The 18,584-nt window shown below is 39.8% G+C and overlaps 1 protein-coding gene across 1 annotated transcript; it reads left to right on the forward strand.

Annotated features, from left to right (window-relative positions):
• The first annotated feature begins 284 nt into the window (after positions 1 to 284).
• Positions 285 to 3,177, forward strand: LOC147628457 (transcription factor ICE1-like). The gene is made up of 4 exons (XM_086814179.1): positions 285 to 369; positions 483 to 527; positions 1,221 to 1,388; positions 2,924 to 3,177. Exons 1-4 carry the CDS (start codon positions 367 to 369, stop codon positions 2,996 to 2,998), a joined length of 291 nt encoding a protein of 96 aa, XP_086670305.1. The 5' UTR covers positions 285 to 366; the 3' UTR covers positions 2,999 to 3,177.
• The last annotated feature ends 15,407 nt before the right edge of the window (positions 3,178 to 18,584 follow it).

Below are 18,584 nucleotides of genomic sequence, written 5' to 3' on the forward strand. Positions count from 1 at the left end.
ACATGTAAGTGCCCCTATATAGGTTCGTTTTCTTGTGTCACATGTAGCCGAGGAAGCAAAGAAATGCATATCTCGTGGATGACCCATTGGCAGCTACTGTTTTTGCGAGCTTGCTTGATATTGGCAGCTTTCAAAGGACTAATCACCTTAGGAGCGCCAACGAGGATAGCGGCCGCATGCAATAAGCCATTTAGCAAGGAAAATAAGGGTGTGTTTTTTCTTCCTCGTCAAAGAAAAGAAGCGTGACCATGTGACAACGTTTCTCTCATGGAGAGCAGGAGATCAATAAGCTCTAGTTGCTCGATCACATCATAAAAACAGCACAGGCGTCGTAGCTCCAAGCAAGGCAGAACCAGAACCGTGACCATGGTAAGGCATCAATTTTCAGTAGTTTTTAAACGTGGATATATGTCTGCATTTTCATGATTCTTGCAGCCGCAGCATCATAAAATCATTTGCCTGCTCTGTTATCCCGCATGCAGATGTGTGTCGTTCATGGCAACTCCGTCCACTCTAACCAATTGCAGGTAAGAATATCGTAATTGTAGCTTGCTTAATACGTATTTGCATGAGCCCTATATTGAAGGTAATTCAATCAATAGATTAGCATACAATTCTGTAACAGATAGAGATTACGGAGCTTCAAGACGGCCTGCAGAGCTTGCTTCGTATGCATTTGCATGAGCCCTATATTGTACCTTTGTGAAGGTAATTGAATCAATAGATTAGCGCACAATTCTGTAACAGATAGAGATTACGGAGCTTCCCGAAGGCCTGCAGAGATTGCTTAATATGCATTTGCATGAGCCCTATATTGTACCTTTGTGAAGGTAATTCAATCAATAGATTAGCGTACAATTCTCTAACAGATAGGGATTACGGAGCTTCAAGAAGCCCTGCAGAGATTGCTTAGTATGCATTTGCATGAGCCCTATATTGTACGTTTGTCAAGGTAATTCAATCAATAGACTAGCGTACAATTCTGTAACAGACTAGATTACAGAGCTTCAAGAAGTCCTGCAGAGCTTGCTTAATATGCATTTGCATGAGCCCTATATTGCAACTTTGCGAAGGTAATTCAATCAATAGATTAGCATACAATTCTGTAACAGATAGGGATTACGGAGCTTGAAGAAGGCCTGCAGAGATTACTTAATATGCATTTGCGTACCTATGTGAAGGTTATTCAATCAATAGATTAGCGTACAATTCTGTAACAGGTGGAGATTACGGAGCTTCAAGAAGGCCTGCACATCCACATTACGTGCGAGAAGCGCCCGGGCTTGGTTGTGGACCTTGTAGCAGCATTGGAGAACAGTGGTCTGAGGCTCTCTCATGCAAACGTCTCCGCCCAACGATCCATTATCATGGATGTCCTTGGCGAACAGGTAAGCTCACTAGCTTTTATCTATCTATCTATTAACCATGGACAACCAATCAACAAGGAGAGGATAGGAAAGAGAAATCCTGGATTTCTTAAAAAATAAAAGGAAAAAATCCCTTCGATTTGACTCTTTGTATTCCCTTCGATTTGGAGAGGATAGAAAAGAGAAATCATGGATTTCTTAACAAATAAAGGAAAAAATCCCTTCCATTTAACTCTTTGTATTCCCTTCGATTTGACCCTTTCTATTCCAGGTGTTTAGCTTCTTAATGTCTTTTACATACCGCAGCAACGCACGGGTTGAGTTCTAGTGCGATATTGTCCTATCACATTTCACCTCACTACATTTCATCCTCAACATGATGCATAAACCAAGTCAATCAGCATGGTTCCAATGCCTATTTTGTGCCAATTTGAAATACATTAGGTATACTAGCATATGCTAGACATAGCACTTCCATTGTGTTTAACTACCAATTAGATTCATGTTGTCAGGTATTAGAAGTAAGCGCACCTATCATATTTCATCTCCCTAACTCCTCAACATGATGTATATTGAAAACTAAGTGAATTAGTAGTGTCAATCCTTGCTCAAAATGAAAACTAAGTGAATTTGTAGTGTCAATCCTTGCTCAAAATGAAAACACTATATTTAGAGTTATGATTAGTAATTGTAATCATTGAATTTTCTTCTTTCAAAAACTATGGTGTTTCCAACTACACATTATCTAAGTCAACCATGTTTATGCACCCCAAAAGAAGTGAGACCACTCACCATGTTTATGCACTCCAAAAGAAGTGAGACCACTCATCTTTCATGCCTTCATTCTCACGTGGAACTCATGAGAGTTGTGTTTGCTTCTTTGGGTGAAGTTTTCACAATTACAAATATCAACTCTCTCTCTCTCTCTCTCTCTCTCTCTCTCACACACACACACACACAACGTGATTCCATATCAATTTTGTGTGTGTGTGTGTGTGTGTGTGTGTGTGTGTGTGTGTGTGTGTGTGTGTGTGTGTGTGTACATAACCCTACATACAAATATTTAAGTATCTGGAATGCATACATAACTATTTATGTATGTATAAATGCATACATAACTATTTATGTATGTATGTCTATGTTTGCGCATGCGCACATGTGCACACGTGCATGCATGTATGCATATGTGCAATATGTGTACATGCACATGCATGTGTGTATGCATGTGTGCATGTGTGTGTGTGTGTGTGTATGTGTGGGTGGGTGTGTGTGCATGTGCACGCGCATCCTTGTATGCATGTGTGTGTGTGCACACTCATGCATGTATGCATGTGTGCACGTGTGTGCGTGCATGCATGCATGCATGCATGTGTGCACGTGTGTGCATGCATGCATGTGTGCACGTGTGTGCATGCATGCATGTGTGCACGTGTGTGCGTGCATGCATGCATGTGTGTGTGGTGTTAGTGAGAATGAGTATGTAATTTTTTTAACTTTGAAGTTAATATTTTTAATTTATGTTTATGCAAATCCTAATCCTTCGCAATGCTCTACAGAGAGAAGACATGCTACCGATACATGTTGATAGCCTCAAAGAACTCCTCATGGACATTGTTGTAAGTCATAGGTGACACAAAGCAATGATAATGAGGATAAAGATGTTGATCTTTTTATAGTTTTGCTTAATTTGAGCTAGCTTACCTTACAAAAAATATGTATAACTCGATAAACTATCATGGCTTATACCACCTCATGGTTCACTACTTGAAAACCTTGTGCATTATGCTTGTTTAAAATGTTTTTGAAAAACTATCCTGTCATATATTAAGTCATGGTTTCACTATCTGAAATTCAAGATCATCTATTTCAAAAATCCCTTACATGTGAAAAGTTAGTATTTTAAATATCCTCTTATAAATTTATACCCCTTTTGGGGTGAACTTTCTTTCTCAATTAAAAATCATCTTATATTTGTTGATTTATCCTAAGCCCATAGAAATTAAAACCTTTTTTTGTAAACTCACATGATATCTTAAATATTTCTAGGTTACCACCTTAGCATATTATTACATGTTATTGAGTTTTTCTAAGTTTATTAATTTTTTTATTTTTCCTAGCTCTATACAATTTAAAAGCCTTTTCTCTAAACTCGTCTCATATCTTAAATATTTCTAGGTGAACCACCTTAGCATATTATTACATGTTATTGAGTTTTTGTAAGTTTGTTAATTTGTTTATTTGTCCTAACTCTATAGAAGTTAAAACCCTTTTCTCTAAACTCATCTCATATCTTAAATATTTCTAGGTGAACCACCTTAACATATTACATGCTACTGGATTTTTCTTAGATCAAACCTTAATTAATGTATGTATCTTTATTATTTCTAAATTGCCTAAAAATATACTTGTTTCATTGCTTTGAGATTGTTATTCAGGTCTTCTTTAGTATAACCATTGAAGAACTTGTGGTGTGCCTAAATGCATTGTGTTTAACCCAACCACATTGGCATCCCCTCCCCCTCCTTCTCACATGCAACTCATGAGAGTGTTGTTTACTTCTTCAGGCAAGCACTAGAAGAGAATGAATTATTTGCAACAAACATAGCAACAACCTAATGAATCATTTTGTTGCTATTTATGCTATTATGTTTCTTACTATAGGTGCATTGTTGAGTAATTTAGGCTACTTTTTTCTTATCTAGTCAAGTAGATTGTTAAGAAGTGAAAGAGAAGAGAAAAATATTAGAAAATATTTCATTAAAAATAGCAACAAAATAGTTATAAAATTTGTAAAATACCCATCCATCTCGTCGCCAAGGATAGGGAGGCATCGCACTCAATAAGGTCAATCCCAACCCACTGTGAGATCTATCTCATCGGTGCCTCTTCTGGACTATCCGATTTATAAGCAATCTCCACGAGGCTGGGAGTCCTACCTAATATGTCAGAAGATGACATTTTGGTTTCTAATATCTTGTAAGGAAACACCCGATTCATCGAGTCCACCCGACCACCCACTTCGTAGTGACTAGAACCGTTCATCTATGAGGTTTTTCCTAAGTTACTAAGCACATTGTTTCACTAATACAAGTTACAACACGATTTGTTTATTTATTCTTGTGCACAAGTTCCTTTATCCCTTAATGAATGCATTCTTTTCCGATTAAACCATTCCACGTACATAATAAATCTTTCATAAGAATAAACAAAATTTTAAACAATCAGGTAAGTTATATCAAGAGTTTCCATTATCAAAATGAGGACATCTAGATTACTTTAAGAGGGGAAGGCTGTAAAATTTTGCATTTTCTCATGGTGAGAACTTTTCCTTATACTTATACTTATACATATACATACATACGTACGTACGTACGTACATGCACACACACATATATATATATACATATAATATATAATAGAGCACCCTGGTGACCCACCCCCATTCTTCTTCGTTCTACCCACAACTAGACCCCTCTCCTCCTCGCATGTCAATGTCAGCCACATCACTGGATTTTCCTCCTTTAATGTCAGTGCTGGATAGTCGTGTTCTCCACACACCTGAGTTCCCTCCTCCTCTCCTATTTATACCCCCTTCTTCTCTTAACATGATGACCACCCTCCCTCTCTCTCTCACTCCCTCTCGTAGCCTCTCTTCGCCAGCTCGCTATCTCACTCCCTCTCCCTCACTGCAAGAATTTTAACTAGCTACAAAACCTTAGTGAAGGTATACGTAAAATATAACTATCAGATATACGAAGTATGAATAGCCACCATCATGAAACGTTACATCTGTTTGAGAAACCGTCGCCCTGAATGGGCTTGTAAAAATTACAACAAACAACTAATCAATAACATACACACAGTGTCATCATCCTATCTCTGAGTTCTTGTATTTTCTGGTCTTATGAGTCTCGTGTATTTCTGAATGATTCCTGTGGTTAAGTTTGAAGCACTGTACGTTAAGATGCCCGTATGGTATCTGTGAGAAACTGGGCTTCTTACATATTCCAGTGAATCTCTCCTCTTTAGCCCTCCGCTGCTTGCTGTAGCGCGCGCATGCCTCTTTTCACAGAGGATTGATCTGGACCTTCCTCTAACGAAAGATGGCCGCAGCAGCAGCAGCATCCACATGTGCATCCTTCTCAAAATTTTATCATATAGAAAAACTTTCGGTCACCAATTATTTGCCCTGGAGCCTTCATGTTGGAGAAAGTCGGCAATTGGGCAGTCGTTTCTGGCTCAAAACTGAATCCTGCCAAGGTTCCTGTCCCTGCAGGACAACCACCACCAACTCAGGCCTTAATTAATGCATGGCTTAAGAAAGACTTGGAAGCGCGCAAACTGAACTTGTCCTTCATATGGGTGATCGACAAGTTCAATTGGTTCGCCAACTTGAAACTGCCAAGGAGGTAACTTAAGCCAACTTGAAACTGCCAATGTATTTTCTGGTCTTATGAGTATCGTGTATTGACCTTATCGAGTGGGGTGCCTCCCTATCCCCAGGCTTAAGCCAACTTCAAACTCATAAGACCAGAAAATATTGCATGGCTTCTTCTATGCATGGGAAAGTTATCATTTACAAAGTTGTGCATGGAGGCCCAAGGAGTCCCTAGTGATAAAGCAGGTGCAAGTAGCTCCCCCAAATAGGCATGAAAAGTTTGGTTGAAGATTATTCACATCTCCCTTTACCACACTGATTTTTTTTTCCTTTTGGGAAAATGAGGACTTATTTCCCTGCATTTTGGGGCCACGAGGTAGCCAAGATAGTAGAGAGTGTTGGCCAAGGGTGGGAAGATGTGAAGGAAGGGGATCACTTGATACCCTCTTCATTGGGGAATGTGGCAAGTGTAGACAATGTAATCAGAGATATTATGCACCAAGCTTAAGGTATACGGAGGAGGCAGTCGACCATGCATACTGTGATGAGACGAGGCGGTTCTTGACCATGTAAGGTGAGGTCATCCAATGTGTCTAGCTTTGGGGAGCACACTATGGTGGAGGCTAGGTGTGGCCAAAATATCAATCAACTTGCCCTTTCAATAGGACTTGCCTCTTAGTATGTGGCACCCCAATAGAGCATGAACAATTCATGGAATCTCACATCAAGATCTTCTAAGTATTACATGCAAAGTTAGGCACCTATAACTATAATTGGATCGAACATCTAATAATTGCAAAGTCCCTTTTTGCTTGGGTACAAAATCTTTGTACACCCTCTGTCCCCATGTTTAGACAGGTAGACAATGAGAATAAATTACCTATAACTTTTACTTCATTTTGCATATGATGTTCCCACTTTCTATTTCACAAATTCACATAACATAGAGATTAACTTGATTTATGGAGCATTTTTTGATGTGTTTTTCTATTTTCTATATCATTTAAAATATAGTAAAATTGTTTAAAAATATACTATTTTGTCCATCCACCATATTTACCATTTCAAATGCTGAATTTGTATGCATCTAGTGATCATTAAATTGTGGTTAAGATTACTAGAATATGGAACTAAGGTAAAATTATAAATCTAATGGATGGATTTTTATAGATATAATTTGTAAAATTCATTTTGACTATCAAAGGCCCAGTAAATCAGTTGTAATTTAATTTTTTTAAAAATAAATTTTTATCTAAAAACTTAAGAAATTACTATGCTTATCACCATGAATTTATTTTTTTTTAATGGCTTAATTTGAGTGTACAGGAGGTCCATTTTCTCTCCATATTCATACCCAAATGTCCTGAATGAGACACTGAAGGTTTCTTACCAAAGTAGGCCTCTTGTGGTACCTTTGAGCGCCTTTTTGTAGCTTCAATTGAGAGATATAAACTATTATGCTTACTTCTTTAGCCCCAGAAAGTGTCTTGTAACCCATTCCCTTTTAGTATGCTTTGAGCCATCTCCTCCACTACGGTCTGATTATGACATTCTACAACACCGTTTTGTTAAGGTATGTGAGCAGTGAGCTTGATGCTATTGTCCTTACGGTAGCTATCAAATTCCATTGAAAGGAATTCTCCTCCTCAATTTGAAGAGAACTTTTTCACCTTCTTTTGTGTCTCATTATCCATAAGCTTATGCCATTGTTTAAACTCACCAAAAGCTTCAACCTTATCCCAAAGGAATCTTTCTACTTTAATCATCTAACAGCATAAACTAAGAAGATCCCCCCATAGTACACATCTTACCACGCATATCAGCATGTACCAGCTCTAAAGGAGTCTTTGCCCTATTGATGCCTTCTTGTTGTGAAAAGACCTTATGTTATTTTTTGCCCATCATGCAAGCCTCACATGGTTCCTACAATTCTAAAAATGCAGGCAAATTAGTTACTGAACTCCCTTTTTCTACATCTCCTTTAGCACTGCAAATCTCATGTGACCAAATCGCTCATGACATAGCCTACTTGTGCTCTTATCTCTGTAGTTGTTTGTAAGGGCACTCAGCTCGTATAGATTTTTGCACCTTACTCCTTTGCCAACTAACTTGCCAATAGCATCTAGAATTCTTGCTTTAGTTTTCTTAAAGTGTACTTTAAGCCCACGATCTATCATTGTATAGCAAATTAATAGTAAGTTCCTCTTGATTTAAGGTACGTAGAGCACATTTGACAACTTCTTCTCTTCATTGTAGCTACCATAAAAGAAATTTTTCCAAATCCTTCGGCTAGATATTTAGCATAATTCCAACGATAATATTAATAAAGTCATGTAGATGCTTTCACGAACTATACCAACCTTTTTTACTAGTCATGTGTTGGGATGCTCCACTATCCAAAATCCATGAATCATCAACAACTAGAGCGTGAGAAGATAAACATACCTCTTCAATTGGTGACCCAAAGTTTAATCTCGATCTTGGCATTCTTAACTGGCTCCTTTCCTATGAAGACTCTAGGGTGCCATTCTTCTCGTCATCCTTCTTCTTTCTACAGGCTTTAATAGTGTGATCCTTCTTATCATAGGAATTTCTTTTTCTTTGGCCTCTTCTTCTTGTCATTAGAAGATGTGCACCTTTGCCTTTAGCATTTTTGGCCAAAAATACAGCATCACTACCATCATAGGGCTTCAGCTGCATCTCCTCCTCAAGAACCAACATAGCACTAAATTCTTCAAATGATAGAGGTGGTATCCTAACCTCTTGTAAGAGCTATAACCAAGCCATCATAATTTTATGGAAGAATTTAGATGCACCGTGGGGGCTAGTTCCTCACTAGTCTTTATAATCCCCACAGCTCAGCTATTTCATCTTGTAGATTTTTGATCCGCATGATGAATGTTTCAATAGCTTCTCCAACTTCTCCTTCTATAAACTTCTTAGCACAACAAAGTTGATTCTCCAAGGTCTGAATCTTTGTCTGATTCTGGGTTTCATATTGATTCCTTAGTATGGTCCAGGCCTCCGATATCTTAATTATGTGTTGAATCAGAGTAAGAATATATTCATTTATCTTGGTGACAATGGCACAAAGCGCATCAGGGTAGTAGTATGATAAGATGGCTACTTTGAAGCAGTTTGGACAAATGTGGGACATTTTTTTAGCTTCCCAAATCCGTGTCTGGGGCTTCTTGGGTGAGTTAAAGTGTACCAATCACACATTGCCAAGCTTCCACAGTCACATATCTCGCTCGATATATGTGGCAGCCATGTAGGTCGGGGAAAAAATTACCCCGGTATATTTTAGGCGAGATACATGGCACAATGACTGAGAAATCTAGTTAGCATCTCAATATATCTCGGGCAAGATAGGTGGAGTTATTGACTAGATTTCCCGATCATGGTGCCATGCCAACTCAGTATGTATATTTATTCATGGTGCCATCCCAATAGTTAAACACCTAAAAAAATTCCCAATAAATCAAGTTAAGCTCTATGTGCTTGCATCTAGTCAAGACCCGGCACTTACATGATTTCAAACCACTTGGTTTGCTTCTCTGAAGAGCAGTGACTAATGCAACTATGCCCAATGCAACAATCCAATGCTGGTGCGTTGATCTGTCGATCTGCCTAAGCTTGGGGAGTTAGTCGTCGTGTGACTACAATGAGAAGGTTAGTTCCTATGTCCTTCATGATTTCGGATAGGAGTTAACGTCCAGACATGAATGCAATCAACACAGAATGGACAGAACTATGCAGTTTGGAATAGAGACAAGTTAGATACCAACCCATGAGATATTCTTCAATGTTACCTTAGACACTCACAGTATAATACACTGGTAATCCTCAGCTCATGAACTGCTAAGCTCAACTATCCACTCAGTTGTCTATCCTCTAATTCACACCCTCAGGAATAATCCCCTTTGCTACTTACATTCATCCAATTACTACCCATTTGCAAGAAACCGTAAGTTGTTACAAAGTAAGAAAGCTTCAGTCCTAGTTTGTTACAAAATGGGACAATCTGGCAATGACCTGGGTGGTGGCCAAACGGGTTGCTTGGCTGCTAACACCTAGTGATCAGGTGGATGCTACATCAGTAGTGAAGCTCATTGTTCCTGTTGTTGCTCTAAAAAAAAAAATTCTGGATCTCCAGACTGCTATGGCATGTCCCATCCTCCTTCTTCTGGTTCACAACTTGTGCACCCTGAAACAAACTTTATTCGATAGTCTTGGCTATACTTGGGCTCATAAGCTCTTTTCCTACTGCTCACCTAGGCATGCTTAAGCCCTATTCTTTCATCTGCTCATCTAAACTACACGTCAATGGGTCATGCCTCCGAATACTTTTCTTTAGCCTTTTTCATAACATCCACCACTACAATGCCAGCTGTAAAGGCATGGGGCTTTGTCTGTTCTAGAGTGATAACATCTTCTTCAAAAACAGTCTTCTCCAATTCTCTTAGTCCCCCTTCTCCCGCCCCAACTCCACTTCCACCCGTAGGGTGGTCTTCCAGATGATTATGATCTTGGCACCTCCTTCTCTTTGTCTGCTAGATGACTCTATTAGTGAGGACAGCGTTGCTCTTTGAATGAGTCGTTGCCTCCCCACCTAGATCTATGAGTCATAAGAGCCCACTGCTTTTCCCACATGGCTCTAGATCCAAGGGAAGGGCTTCGGCCTTATCTTGCTTTACTGTTACTTGGAAGCTACTTTAGCCTTGTCTTGGCACCTTAGGCACTTTCAACTGGTTCATGAATTTGGTAATGTCATCCTAGTTGGAAGGCCTCATGGCACCCACATGTTATGCCGATGACACCAAATTCTACATGCATTTGAGAGTTGTTTCCTTCCATGAACTTAGGCTCTTCTGGCCTAGTTCTTCCTACAGCTTCTATTGCATATCTTCATGTGCCCTCTATTCTCTTTTGGCCTAGCTTTGGAAATCCTGAAGCATCTTTTCTTTGGAATTTATTTCCTTAGCATGGGCTTTCTTCATGGCATCCATCTACTTGGACTTCTTCATGATATATGCATTTGTTGTCACCAATGCGACGTTTAGCTCGTTTAAGCCCATCTTTCCACCCTTGCCTCTAGTCACCCTTGTGGGTGTAGCTACTTCTACCCAGGCTTCTACCTCCTTCTTCAGCCCCTTGATGGTCTTGCCATCCTACTTTTTCTATTCTTTGTATTCTTTAATGAGTTCTTCCAGTTCTTCTATCTGGACCTGCAGAGCTGCCTCATCGTTTGCTTTCTCTTATAACTTCTTCGTGGCTACCCATGCATGCTTCTTTAGCCCATTTGCAGGGATGAGTTTCATTGCTAAGATGGTCCATAGTACAATCTCCTTACCTTTCTTGTCTGGTTCAGGTAGAGTAGCCGACTTCTTCCCCTCTCCTTTCAGGATGGCAAACCTCTTTTTCCAAGTCTCCACTTTGTGGCAAAGCTATTCGTTCTCCCTATGCAATTCTAGATCCCTAAATGCTAGTGCTACTTCTGTTGCCACCCTCTCCTTTTTCCATTCCACTAGTAGAGTTGGTGCCTCGACTTTCTTTATTGTTGGTTCTAATTGGAGCTGGATCCTTTGTTTGGATTTTCATCTCCTGACTAGTGGGGAGCTATCTATTTTTAGAAAAGCATGGGTGCTTGCATTACTGTTGTGTCAGCTTTTCCAAATAAGCTTCCCACACCTCCTTAAGGTCATCCAACCATTGTGTGACCTTCCCACCACTACATCCTTTCTATGTCCTAGCTCATAGGCTTTTAAATATTCTTACACATCTAGCACTTCTAATCTTACCTTTGCTTTCACCAGCTCTACTTTATCTTTATTGGCCATGTTCTGAACATCCCTTATGATCTTGATGTGATTTAGTTCATCTTGCATTTGCAGTGTCTCCTAGTTCTTCCTGGACATATTTTCCTTCATCTCCGCCACCTCCTTCTTCATTCCTTTATTGGTATGCTAAAGCTCCTTAATTTGCCTTTGCATGTCATCCAACTGGCTCGCTTCTACGCGCAGCTCCTCCTGTAGAGGTTCCTTTTGGCTTGCTTCTGCACGCAGCTCCTCCTGTAGAGGTTCCTTTGGCTCATCATGTTTTACAAAGCAGCATCTTTTTCTTTGATGATGGATTGCAATTTTTTTTATTTCTTTTAGCCCATCATTCATGCATCATTGTAGATAATTTAGGGCTCCTTGGACCTATTCCATCTCAATCGTGTTTAGAAAGCTTGCCTAAGCTGGCACCATCTATCGACATGAGTACATAGAGCTCTAGTTATGGAGGCTATGTCTCCAACTGTAGAGTTGCAGTGGAGGTGGCCTTTTGCTGCTCCAAACTCTAGGACAACATAGACTTACCCAACTTGGCTAGGTCTTTCTTCAATTTTCGACCACTAGGCACTTCCATTCCTCCACTAGCACCTCCCTAGATTTCCTTCCCTTCTTGTTGTTTTGCTGTTGGCTAATCTTTTTTTCTCCGGAATGCAAACACTCTCTTTTTTCCCTGTCCCAAGGTGGCCTATTCTTGAAACTTTCAGGAGGGCTTTGAGCTTTCTGGCTTCCCTAGTGCACTCTCCTTTGGGCCCTCCTCCCTTTCCTACTCAGCTCTCCTGGTTGAGTGTTTCCTTTGAATAGTGCATCCAGATATGGTCCACTATTTATCTTTGTGTTAGGCTTGGTGAGCTTTTCAATCTTCTCCTTAAGGTTGTGATAGAGTACTTCTACCCAGGACACTCTTGTGCCAGCTTCAACAACCTTCACCATTCTTAATGTTTTCTTGGACATGTAGTAAGGCTTGTGGGTGAGGTTTATCATCTCCCCCACAAACCTTATCTGCTTTTGCATGTCTTCATCCATTGTTCCTACTATTTTGTATTCTTTGGCTCTCTCCCCTCTAGCCGGCCAAATTCTTTAATGTATTTGTCATTCTCTGCAATCTTGATCTCCACTTCTCCCTCTACCGGAAATCTTGGAATACCTTAACTACATACAAGGGACTGAATTCCCTCTTCTTTCCTGAGGACAGAGTAATCATGTTAGATTTTTGGAGGTGTTCCATACTGTTCCCTAGCTCTAAAGTTGTGCTAGAGCTCCTCCCAGGGCAACTCTCTGTGAACTACGTTAGTCCCATCTTCTTCAGCCATTCTACATGTTTATTTGATTCCTTGTATAGGGTGCGTGACAGATATTCAAATTTCACCATCCTGTCAAGCAAGAGATAGCTAGGGATAAGTGAAAGAAGGAAAGGATCACAACAAAGCTTCGCAAAGAGAGAGTAGAAAGCGCAGAAAGCAAAGAGCTTTTGCAAAATAGAAACATGCAAATTAGGCATTTGATTGAGAAAGTGCAGCGATTTCCAACCATTGTCATGCCGCACACCTCCCCTTTTACGGCCATAACTGCCTGATATCTCCATGATTATCCCTAATCCTTTTCAAATTCTATCTATGAGTGCCTATTGCATGAGCTGCGAGGTCATTTATGGCCGGGTTGGTGGAGCAAAAGTGATGTAACACCTTTCCCTTTCCATCCATGTATCCTTTTTCCAGGCGACAACATCAATTTTTCTACCATCTCCATGCAGTTGCCAACTGGCTCCTCACTCTCTGTGCACACCGGGATCATATTTACATAGATAGTTTCTATTTTTAGATTTTGTTCTTTTTCATTTTCTCTCTCCAAAATCTTGTCCCACTTTCAATTCGTTATCCTGACTGGACTCGAATTTTGCTTCTTAAAGATTATCCACATCTAGATGCGCTTCCCCTGCTTAGGTCCCTTCCTATTCTAGCATCCTTCCATGATAAGGCTTCAACCTATATCCGTTTACCAATTTCCTTATCCTTTCACCATCCAGGGTTGCCAATTTGAAGGTTCCCATTCCCATTTTCCTAACAATTCTAAATGGGCATGTCCATCTCATCTTTAGCTGGGTGAGGTCCCATTATTGATGAGAATAGTAGGACTACATCTCCTTCCTCAAAGATTTTGAACTTTGTGTTTCTGTCCACCAAGAGCTTTCTTCTTTTCTACACAATCTCAATTGTCCACACACTATGCATTCTCTTTTCATCCAGTTGAAGAAGTTTCTTGATTCTATGCAATTTTAACTCTTTCGAGAGAGTCTTTCTACCACCACGGCTATCTTAAGGCTTTATGTGAGGAACTCCATGGGTACTATTGCTTCCAATCCATACACCATGTTGAATGGTGTAAGTCCCATTGTATTTTTGTAAGCTATTCTGAATGCGCATAATGTTAAATGCAGCTTCATGTCCTAGTCTATCATGTTTTCATTTACTGTCTTGACCAAAATTCCTTTTAGAATTTTGTTGGTGGATTCTGTTAGACCGTTCTCAGACTGCTAATTTCTTATGTATGATCATGTGTTTCTCTGTCAGCTTCTTAATCACTTCATTGAGAAAGTGGCTCCTTTTATGGTGGCTGACTATCTCTATTGAGCATCCGAATTTTTTCATAATGATAGTTTTGTATAGAAACTTTGCCACTTACGATGCCTTATAGTCTTTCAAATCCTTAGCTTCTACCCACTTCATGCAATAATCTATAGCCACTAGTATGTATCTGTTCCCTTTTCTTTGAACTGCTGGCTTGAATGGTCGTACAAAGTCCAAACCCCATTTCTGGAATGACTCAAGTGGTAGTATGGAGGTGTGAGGCATTCTGTCTACACTATTTATCTGCCCTAGCCTCTAGCACATGTCACAGTCCTTTGGAAACTTGTGGGCACCTTTCAATGCAATCAGCCACACCATAGTCCTGGTTGAAACACTTTTCATCATGTGCCCTCTTCGGAAAAGTAGCCTCCACTTATCCCTTGACGTGCCTCTGCTAGCACAGCTTGTTGTTCATGCTTAACACCTTACAATCTCGTCAATACCCATCTTGTACAACTGTTCTGCCACCACCATGAAGAACTTGCTCCGGATGGTCAACTTTTTCTCTGATCTCTGGACATATACTCTAGAAAAGACAACTCGGAGAGGAAGTGTAGCATCTCATCATACCAGTTGTGTCTCTCTTCATCTATGATAAAGAGTTGAGCATCTAGAAAGTTATCCTCCACCCCATCTGGAGTTTCTCTTATCTAGACGATAAATCTACCTGCATGTTTGTTTCCTGGGGTACCCTTGATGGTGAACTCTTGTAAAACAGTAGCATCCATCTGGCTAACTTTCCTACCAAGTTTGGTTTGTTAACAAGGTACAAAAGTGCTTTGTGGTCCACATGAAATTCAAAAACATTACCTAACAGATAATGCCTGAATTTCTTGATCGAGTAAATCATCCCCAGTGATTCCTTTTTTGTGGTAGAATAGTTCCTCTCTGGCTTTGATAGTCTTCTGCTTGCAGAGTAGATCAATCGGAACTAGCCTTCATGATGTGACTCCTGCATCAAAGCACTTCCAATGGAAAAATTAGAAGCATCCATAAATACATGGAACACCAGAACAAAATTTAGCTATTGAAGAATTGGTGTCAACTATATCGGCTTCAGATTCTGGAATGCCTCCTGGCAAGATCTGCTTCAAATTCCAAAATGCCTTCTTGACCAAACATATTATGCATCCTTCGATCAGACTATATAGGGGTATTGCCACATTCACCAAGAACCTCATAAATCTGCTCTGCCATTTGATCAATCCCAAGAATCTAGCTAGCTCCTTGGCGTTCTTGGGCAACTATAGTTTTACAATGATCTCGACTTTTGCTTGATCTACTGCCAATCTTTCTGCAAACACTATGTGTCCCAAATAGAGATCCGCTCATGATAGCAAAGGCACACTTAGCTAGATTGAGGCTCAATCTAGTTGTTCTACACTTCTCCAAACACTTCTCTCATGTGCTTTATGTGGTCTTGTTTCTTTCCAAACACACTAAAATTATCCACGAAGACCCTCATAGGTGGTTGAAGATTCTTAAAATATTTCTTGAACCATCCTCTGAAACAACGTGGCTGGAGTATTCTTTAGCCCAAAGGTCATCACATTGGAGGCTAAAGCTCCCCATTTTGTTACAAAGGTTGTTTTCTCCTTATCCTTCAGAGCCATGCACACCTGGTTGTACCCACTGAACCCATCCAAAAATGAGTATGTCTCTTATCCTAGTATAACATCAAGTAGAGAATCTATAAATCGTAGAGGAAATGGATCCGATATGGTGGAGGCATTCAGTTTTCAATAGTCTATACAGACTCTAAGCTTCTTGTTCTTCTTTGGGATAATGACTATGGGTGATAGCCATTTCACTCTATCAATCGGATAGATGAATCCCACTCTCAACAACTTATCTATCTCCTCTTTGACTTGCTTGGCATAGTTAGGGTTCATTCTATATACCTACTCTTTCTGATAGGAATTGCATCCTCCTTTAAATTGATCTTGTGCTGATAAAAGCTAGGATCAATTCCTTCATGTCAGAGTAGTTCCATGTAAATACATCCTTGTAGGATCAATTCCTTCATGTCAGAGTAGTTCCATGTAAATACATCCTTGTAGGAGTTTTCCTCTAAATTCTTGATTCAGTTTTGTGCTGACTCTGACTATTCTAGGATCTTGATCATCTCCTAGGTTTACTTCCTCAAGCTCATCTTCATGGACCCTGATATTACACCTCTTCAATTGGTCTTCTTCCTCTTTGAGAGCAGCCATGGTCTTCTCCTGCTTTGCTGTTGTGCCTAGTGGCTCTGTGGTGACACAATGCACAGTCAGACCGCTTCCCATGTTGTGAGCACCACCTTGATACTGCATGTGTGAAAGTAGCGGGTTGTAACCACCAGAGTAGTCGTTGCCAAGATCAAGAAGATAAAGCTTAAAAGGATGGCCGATCACTACTACAGGGGAGTTCATAAGGTTGTATGGAGTTCATGAGATTGCAGGAGGTTGCATGCTACAAATAGCTCATAGTAGCTAGTAATTTGAAGCCTAACATGGTCATAGTCCTTAAGAAGTAGTACCCTTTGTGTCGAGCAGTTGCTCTATAATGATTCTATAATGATTCCAGAAATAATATAGTAAAGAGCAATGTTGCCATTCATTGTCTCTGTGTTATTCTCTACACTGTGTTGAATAAGTGTGATGTGTATCTGTTTTAATAACATGTTGTGCACGTAAAATAGAGTGTGAGTTATGTAGCGAAGTGAGAGGGTGTGGAGTTCTAAAGTGGAGCGGTGTCTTCTGAGTGTCTCCATGACCACTCTAGAGTTGGTGTTCGAATCCAGAACCTCTAATGGGTGGCTACACGCCTCCCATGCCATTGCCTAACTAGTCTATTACTTCAGCCCGTTGTCTTTCCTTTCCAGTGAGAGAGAAATCAGCAAGAAACACCTAGCGATCTTGTTGGGGAATACTCTATCACAACTCTACTAGAAAACTTCCTGTTGGGAAATCAGCCAAAAACACCTGGCGATCTTGATGGGGAATACTCTACCGCAACTCAACCAAAAACACCTGGCGATCTTGATGGGGAATACTCTACCGCAACTCCACTGGGAAACTCTACCGCAACTCCACTGGGAAAATCTATCGTAACTCCACTGGAAAACTTCTTGCTGGTGGTGGGAAACTCTACCGTAACTCTGTTGGGAAACTTCCTACTGAGGGAAAACCCTACCACAACTAGGTTGGAAATCTTTCCTTTTTGGGAAATTTCGACGGAACAAAAAAGTTTCCCTTGAGTATCATGCACCTCCAAGCAAAGGAAACTCTGAAAGAAACAGGTCTAGTTTCAATCAAAATGATCCTACTAGAAATAGATCCCTAAAACAAGTCTCCAGAGAAGCAATAGCATGGAGGGGTTTTTCTGGGCAAGTCAGTGCGGAGAACCTTCCACCACACAACCCAACCAGCAAAAATGGAGTCAGGAATGCCTTCCGCATGATTGTGAACTTGTAAGATTCCTCCCTCCAACTTTTGAGGTGTACATGTGTAAGAACCTCGCCTTCTGATCTTGTAATTATTTCCCTCTTTGAAATAAGACAAAGATTCTATTTTACCCTGTTTTGATCTAGAGAGAGAAAATGTCTAGAGAGAGGTAGTCCAAAATTGAGATATTTTTGGATATAAAAATCCTCCTAGTGTCAAAAATGGTTTCCCCTGAAACAGAAATTCAAAAAGAACTTTCCAATGTGCAATTGGAATAAATTGAAAATAGGTAAAAATGACCTTAGCCTAAGGGTCTAAATTTTCAGAAATTTTTGAATTATGCTCCAATTAAGGTTCTTATGGAGACCAATAAGATTAATCCAAATGTAGGGAGGAGATTTATTGAAGAATAAAAGAAAAAACCCCCAAAAATGAGTAAATTCTCACATAAGATGAAGAGTTGACTAAGGACAAGGTTTATTAGTAAAAAAAACTATGAGTATTACTAAAAAAAATGAGGTATTTTGGATATAATGATTCAATTTTAACGCCTTGGTATAAGGAGAAGGGAGCTCTTCAAGGAGGCACCTATTTCACTTGTGTGGTGGAGTTTTAAACTCAAAAATATTGTGATATTTTTATCTCTCCTCTCTCCTAGATCAAACCAAATCAAAAGGGAGCCAAACTAGGTCCAAATCTTGTCCAAATTCAACCAAACTAAACCTGGAAAATTCTAGAAACTAGTTGGACTTGGTCTCCCTCACCTATAAATAGATCCTTAGCCCTTTGTAAAAAAATATGAGAACTACACCATGCCAGTATTATACTGAAATAATGATATTTTCTATTATTCTCTAAAAATCCTCTACAAATTGAAGAGATTGGAGCTTCTCTCTCTCTTCAATCTTCCTTGGAGACTTCATCAATATACCAAACCAATTGATTGGTTGGGG

Source organism: Cibotium barometz, chromosome 19, assembly GCF_041138505.1.
Source record: "Cibotium barometz isolate CiBa-2024 chromosome 19, ASM4113850v1, whole genome shotgun sequence".
NCBI classification, from domain to species: Eukaryota; Viridiplantae; Streptophyta; class Polypodiopsida; order Cyatheales; family Cibotiaceae; genus Cibotium; species Cibotium barometz.

Coding starts and splice junctions, on each gene's coding strand:
- LOC147628457 (XM_086814179.1), top strand. Junction 528..1,220: donor TCCACTCTAACCAATTGCAG/GTAAGAATATCG, acceptor ATTCTGTAACAG/GTGGAGATTACGGAGCTTCA. Junction 1,389..2,923: donor TGGATGTCCTTGGCGAACAG/GTAAGCTCACTA, acceptor AATGCTCTACAG/AGAGAAGACATGCTACCGAT.